The sequence below is a fragment of the Elephantulus edwardii genome, unplaced genomic scaffold, assembly GCF_000299155.1.
Source record: "Elephantulus edwardii isolate Elephantulus edwardi_28Jun2011 unplaced genomic scaffold, EleEdw1.0 scaffold00033, whole genome shotgun sequence".
Lineage (NCBI taxonomy): Eukaryota > Metazoa > Chordata > Mammalia > Macroscelidea > Macroscelididae > Elephantulus > Elephantulus edwardii.
The window spans coordinates 13,196,323-13,202,715 of record NW_006399783.1 but is presented as its reverse complement, the minus strand read 5'-3'; the positions used below and the strand labels follow the sequence as shown (position 1 = coordinate 13,202,715).

Genomic DNA, 6,393 nt, shown 5'->3' with positions numbered 1-6,393 from the left:
CGTTTGTTTCTTGGAATGTGACATTGTATTTGCTGGTCTTAATGGTCTTTTTTTTTTTTAAGCTGGGGAGATACCAGGGCCACTATCTTGGCTTCTCTCATTAGTGTTTGGCTTCTCTCCAAGTTCTGGTGCCATTTCAACCTGCAATGCACAGAGACATGATGACATAAGAGCTGCTCTGTTGGGAAGGGGAAAACCAAGAGGCGGGATGAGTCATAATGAACAGGAGTGGGATAAGGCCCACATACCATCTTTCACTTTTATCTCAAACCAGCCACAAAGTTGGTTGTTATATATCCATTGAACAGATATGAACTCAGAGGTTCACTTAGGATCTTCCAGGAACAAAATGATAGTCTAGGTTTCAAGCCAACTTCTCTATGCTTTCCTAACAAAGGATAAGAGGTAAAATCCAATGAGGTCAGCAGATAACCAACTCTTTGACTACATTGGGCCATCACTGTATATATAAATTTAGTTTATATTTGTATGAAAACTCAACACCTCAACTCATTGCTACTGAGTTGGAGCTGCCTCAAAGCCAACCCTCCCTCAAGTTTTTCTGAGGCTGTATATGGCAGGGATTTGGCTTTGTCTTCTTCCTGAAGCCTCTGGTGAGTTCTAATCGCCAGAGAGGCACCTAGACCAACAGGGAGGACATTCCAATAAAAGAAAAGTATATTTCTACAGAATGCTTTTGTATAATGGGAATTTGTAATGTTAGTTGTTAAGTGCCGTGGAGTCATAGGAGACTTATAGCGACCCTATGAACGAAAGCCCTGGACAGTTGCGTGATTTTCATCCTTTCTCCAGGTTCATAGGATTTCCCGAGGCAAGCTATTTACAGAAGTGGATGCCACTCCTGCTTCCAAGCTTGTTTTAGCCAGGGAGCGCCACCAAACACTGTCTGCCATGGGTAACCATTATCGCATTTGACACGTCAGTGTCAGTGTTCAGCTTCACAGCGACCACGAGTTGCCTCTGAATATGCATAAGTATAAATGGATGCTCTTGGGTTTTTTCGTGTGTTTTTTTTTTTTAAAAGAACAAATTATCCCGGTATGCAGTGAAAAGTCAGCAGCTGTAATAGTCTATGATTCAATGCATAAAATATGTTGAGTTCCTCAGCTGAATAAGTAGTATAAACAAATAAAGCATTTTTTTCTTCCTCCCCTCTTTTTTTTTTTTTAAGATACTGGGAGAGTGTTGTCTGGTCTGAGATATCTTTGTAGTCCTCCGCCAACGTTCATCTGAAGATAAGAAAACACCCTTAAAAAAAAAAATTAAAGGGCCCAATGCCCTCACTTTTATAGAAAAACTTTGACAAAACGTTTGAGGATGTGTGGAGACAAAGGCGAGGCAAATACAGAAGTTGCCCCCACTGATCCAATCTCCAGAGCAATTACAGCCTAGGGCGACGGGTGAAATCCCCCCCAGGAGAGGGGCAGAAACCGCAGAATGTTCCTGACTCGGAACCCAGCCCCGTGGCGCAATGTTTATGTTTGTGTACCTTGCACATCGGTGTTGCCTCAAGCTCAGGGTCCGCCTTTATGATTCTGGGTGCGGTAACGGCAAAGGTCTCCCCTAGTGTCAGGGTGGGGTGGGGCCCAGTTCTGAAGCGTCTAAGGATTGGATTTCAAGTTCAGCCCTTACCGATGTCGAGGACTCGAGTGCGGGAAGTCCAACCGCTTCTCTTCTTCTCTACAGGGACCCCCCTCCCCAATTCCTGAGCCCAAACTAGCCCGTTTGTGCCTTGAGTGAGCTAGACGAGAAAAGTGGAAAGTGCCTGTCGGCCTCTGGGGGCGCTGTTGGGCCGCGCTAGGTATCACCCCACTATGGACATCAAACCCTGAAATCCACTTGGCGCTCTTGCGGCCCCAGGTTGATTCCAGTCCCTTGTCCAGGCTTCTCTGCCCCGAAGTGTTCTAGCCACCACATGACTAAGAGTAACAATTTTGGTGGCTTAAAGAGAGTGCTCTTTTACTTGTTAAATAAATGTCAATTTATAAAAAGTAGTTGGGTTAAAAAGGCCCCAAAGATAAGGAAACTATTTCCCTGATCTCCTGCACCCCGCCTCACACTCTGACCATTCCGGGTGACAACATTTCAGTAAACAAAGGTGGCTTCCTTTTCCCCCCCCCCCCCCCCCCCCCTTCTCAGATGCCTCTGCCCACCCGCCTCCTCAGGTTTCATGAATTCCTCGCAATGTGAGGCTGGAAAAGCAAATTTATTTTCCTTTGACCTCAGTCTTCCTGCTGTGAGTGACGGGAAAATGAGAGAAACGGGCACAAATGTGTGCACAGGCTCAGTCAGCCCCTTTGTCCTCTCTCGGGTGGCGCGGAAGGGCAGGAAAGAGAGCAGAGGGTGGAGGCACTCTGCCCGCTGTCCTGGCCGCTGCCTAGGGGATGTCGGCTCGAGGCTGGCAGCGCGCCCTCCTCGCTCTGCTGTGCCCGGAGAGCCGCGCGGGCCAGGTCCCCGAGGACGCGCCGGGCGGCTGGCGGGCTGGGGGCCGCTCAAGCCAGCGCGCCGCGAGCGGACTCTGCTCCGAGGCCGATGACGTCTTTTGCCTCTGGTTCTCCTGGCGCCGGGTCGGGCTGGGTGGTGACGTCACCACAGACCACGTGACCACCATTCAAACAAACAATTCCCCTCCCCCAGCGGCGCCCAGCCCAGCCCCGCCTTCAAGGCGAAGACTCATATAAGCCCGCTCCCTAGGGCTCAGCTCGCTGAGAAGGACGCTGAGCTGGAGTTTCCACGCGGGCTAGAGGGGCAGAAGGGACAGCTGCAGAAAGCTGAGACAGCTAGGAGTTCCGCCTCACGCCCCTCTGTTCTGTACAAAAGTCGTTCTTGGTTTGAGGCGAACAGACCCCGGATCCCCCGGATCGCGCTTTTCCTCGAAAGCCGCCTGTCCGCCTTTGGTTTCCGAAAACAAAGCATCGAAGCAGTGTGCACACTGGGGGCGCTGGGTCAGGCCATGGTCATGGAAGTGGGCTCCCTGGACGCTGGAAGCCTGCGGACGCTGCTGCGGGAGCGCGCGGCGCACTGCCTGCTGCTCGACTGCCGCTCCTTCTTTGCTTTCAACGCCGGCCACATCGCGGGCTCTGTCAACGTGCGCTTCAGCACCATCGTGCGGCGCCGCGCCAAGGGCGCCATGAGCTTGGAGCACATCGTTCCCAACTCGGAGCTGCGCGGCCGCCTGCTGACGGGCGCCTACCACGCCGTGGTGCTGCTGGACGAGCGCAGCGCCTCGCTGGACTGCGCCAAGCGCGACGGCACCCTGGCTCTGGCCGCTGGCGCGCTCTGCCGGGAGGCTCGGGCCACACAAGTCTTCTTCCTCAAAGGTAAGCCTCCGGGGATGCTCGAGACCGGCTTGCAAAGGCATTGCGGGGGACCCTTGGCCCCCTGCTTCTGGGGAGGCGGCTCTACTTTGAGCGCATGGGCGCTAGAATCATCCCTCTCGGGACTTGTCATTGGCTTTGTTGGGCTCTAGGAAGGAACAAAGACTTTGGCTTCTCCCCATGTAAACTTCCAGCCCGGGTGGGTGGAAGTGTTGTATGAAGGTGTCCTCTCCAGAAGAACTAATGAGGAAAAAAATTGTCTTTGCATTCCCAGGAGGATATGAAGCTTTTTCGGCTTCCTGCCCGGAGCTGTGCAGCAAACAATCGACCCCCATGGGGCTTAGCCTCCCTCTGAGTACTCACGTCCCTGACAGCGCCGACTCAGGATGTAGTTCCTGCAGCACCCCACTCTATGATCAGGTTAGTTGGGGCCTGTGCCAGAGGGGAAAAGTGACAATTGGCAAAGACTTGAAAGGGCAGTGCCAGTAAGAATATACAAGGGAGCCTCTATTTATTTACAATTTAAGGGATACAGGAATAGAACTTGGTTCACCACCACCACAATCCCTGGCACTGTAAAATTGACCTGTAAGCCCTACTGTGTGGAACCAAATGAGTCTTGTCTCCTGTTGATGGATTCTCCAACAGCATTGAGAAGTTCACTTGAATTTGACGTGAAGTTTTCTAGCAGGGAGACTGAAGGGGAGATGTGGGCACTGTTAACTTTGGGCATGCTTGACGAATGTTGGATTTTCCTGTGTTTCAGGGTGGCCCCGTGGAGATCTTACCCTTCCTGTACCTGGGCAGTGCCTATCACGCTTCTCGCAAAGACATGCTGGATGCCCTGGGCATCACCGCCTTGATCAACGTTTCAGCCAATTGCCCCAACCATTTTGAAGGGCATTACCAGTATAAGAGCATCCCTGTGGAGGACAACCACAAGGCAGACATCAGCTCCTGGTTCAATGAGGCAATTGACTTCATAGGTAAATGAAAACATACCTCCACCTCTCCCCCATTTCTGTCACTCAACAAGGACTTGAGTGTGATTTTTGAGCAGGCTCCAATCTGGTGTGGAAATTAACCCTCTAAATTTTACAAATTAGCAAATGGGCTCAGAACTGAATTGACTTGTCTGAGATCAGTCAGCCTAGTGGAGATGCTGGGCCTGGGGTGAAATCCCTTACTATTCTTTGTACAGCACTAGCATTGCTTACAAGAATGGTCTCTGGTGCCATGCAAGAACATTGAGCACCTCTGGACCAGTAACATAAGATTTATAGGCACTTCTATAAAACTTCTGGGTTGGGTTTGTTCTTGTAAGCTCTCAAATGACAAACTGCTCTTTTGTTTGCCAGATTCCATCAAGAATGCTGGAGGAAGGGTATTTGTCCACTGCCAGGCAGGCATATCCCGCTCAGCCACCATCTGCCTTGCTTACCTCATGAGGACTAACCGAGTCAAGCTGGACGAGGCCTTTGAATTTGTGAAGCAAAGGAGAAGCATCATCTCTCCTAACTTCAGCTTTATGGGCCAGCTGCTGCAGTTTGAGTCCCAGGTCCTGGCCCCCCACTGCTCAGCTGAGGCTGGGAGTCCCGCCATGGCTGTGCTGGACCGAGGCACCTCCACTACCACTGTCTTCAACTTCCCTGTCTCCATCCCCGTTCACTCCACGAACAGTGCATTGAGCTACCTTCAGAGCCCCATCACGACCTCTCCCAGCTGCTGAGGCACCACGGGAGGTGATCTGAACTTCACAACTTACCAGGACTCCAGGCTCCTTGGCAGGAGAAATGCAATAACTCTGGGGCAGGGGACTCTTGAGCTGGTCCTTATTTATTTAATTTCACCTGACTTCCACTGGGTTCCTCAACAGTCATAGTGAATGACTTCAAAGTCTAGACGATTGCTGAACTCAGCACATTTGGGGCCAATTTACAGTGGGTACATCAAGTCCCTCTGACAAAAAGGGGCAGAAGGGAAAGGACTCTGTATGAGCCAGTTTCTTTTTGCTTGCCCCCATTTTTTGTAGAAACTTCATGCTTGACATACCTACCAGTATTACCATTCCCGACAACACATACATACACATGAGAAATATACCTTATTTATTTTTGTGTAGGTGGGCTGCCTTCACAAATGTCATTGTCTACTCCCAGAAAAGCCAAATACCTCAATTTTTGTGTTTAAGTACTGTAATGTCCTGTAAATAGATCCTAAGCAGGTTTGTTTCCAGCACTGATAGGAAACATCAGTGTTGCTCTGTTTTGTGTTTTTTAAGTTGCCAACAGTTGTATGTTTGCTGATTATTTATGACCTGAAATAATATATTTCTTCTTCTAAGAAGACATTTTATTACATAAGGATGACCTTTTTTATACAACAGAATAAATTATAGTATTTCTATTGAAATCGCATGCTTTATTTCTTTGGCAAGTTTCTGTCCTGCTCCTCAACCCTGAGTGAAATGGGAGAATTTGGTCAAAAAGCTAAAACATTTGTGCTTTGGGATTTGATCCCATCCCTTTTGACTCCTCGGTCCCTAAGATGGCTGGATTACAAGGGAGACAGGGAAGTGTTACCTGTCATGAAACACACTGTAGCTTAACTTTTAGTTCAAAACAGTGTAACTTCTGGGTGACCCAGAGAGTCGAGTCCAGCTGTCCCCAGAACTGAGGTTAGGAAGAAAAGGCTTTATACCTTGATTGCGTTTTTAATTTCATACTTTCCTCAAGATTGTAGGGAAAGTCTTAATCTTCGGAGCTCTGCTGGATGAAAAGTTTATAAGGATGATAAGGTTTTCCAAAACACTTCACATAAATGAGTCCAGCTAAGCTATGTGCATATTTTGGTGTTAAGTGCCATCAGAGTTGTAGGTGACTCATAGCAACTCTATGAAAGAAAGTCCTGGACCACCTATATAACTCCTTTCTCCAGGTTCATAGGGTTTTCAGAGGCAAGCTATTATGGAAGTGGATGCCACTCCTGCTTTCAGCTTGTTTTTAATTGAGGAGCACCACCAAACACTGTCCACCATGGGTAACCATTCTTGCAT

General features: G+C 49.2%; 1 protein-coding gene across 1 annotated transcript; it reads left to right on the top strand.

The window, feature by feature from the left end:
* Positions 1-2,701: 2,701 nt before the first annotated feature.
* On the top strand, positions 2,702-5,751 carry DUSP1 (dual specificity phosphatase 1). Its single transcript, XM_006884353.1, has 4 exons — positions 2,702-3,341; positions 3,613-3,758; positions 4,105-4,324; positions 4,697-5,751. Exons 1-4 carry the CDS (start codon positions 2,975-2,977, stop codon positions 5,065-5,067), a joined length of 1,104 nt encoding a protein of 367 aa, XP_006884415.1. The 5' UTR covers positions 2,702-2,974; the 3' UTR covers positions 5,068-5,751.
* The last annotated feature ends 642 nt before the right edge of the window (positions 5,752-6,393 follow it).

Bases quoted from the DNA above. Each gene is read 5' to 3' on its own strand.
- DUSP1 (XM_006884353.1), top strand. From the start codon at position 2,975: ATGGTCATGGAAGTGGGCTCCCTGGACGCTGGAAGCCTGCGGACGCTG. The intron at 3,342-3,612 runs GTAAGCCTCCGG...TTGCATTCCCAG, and splicing joins ACAAGTCTTCTTCCTCAAAG to GAGGATATGAAGCTTTTTCG. The intron at 4,325-4,696 runs GTAAATGAAAAC...TTTGTTTGCCAG, and splicing joins TGAGGCAATTGACTTCATAG to ATTCCATCAAGAATGCTGGA.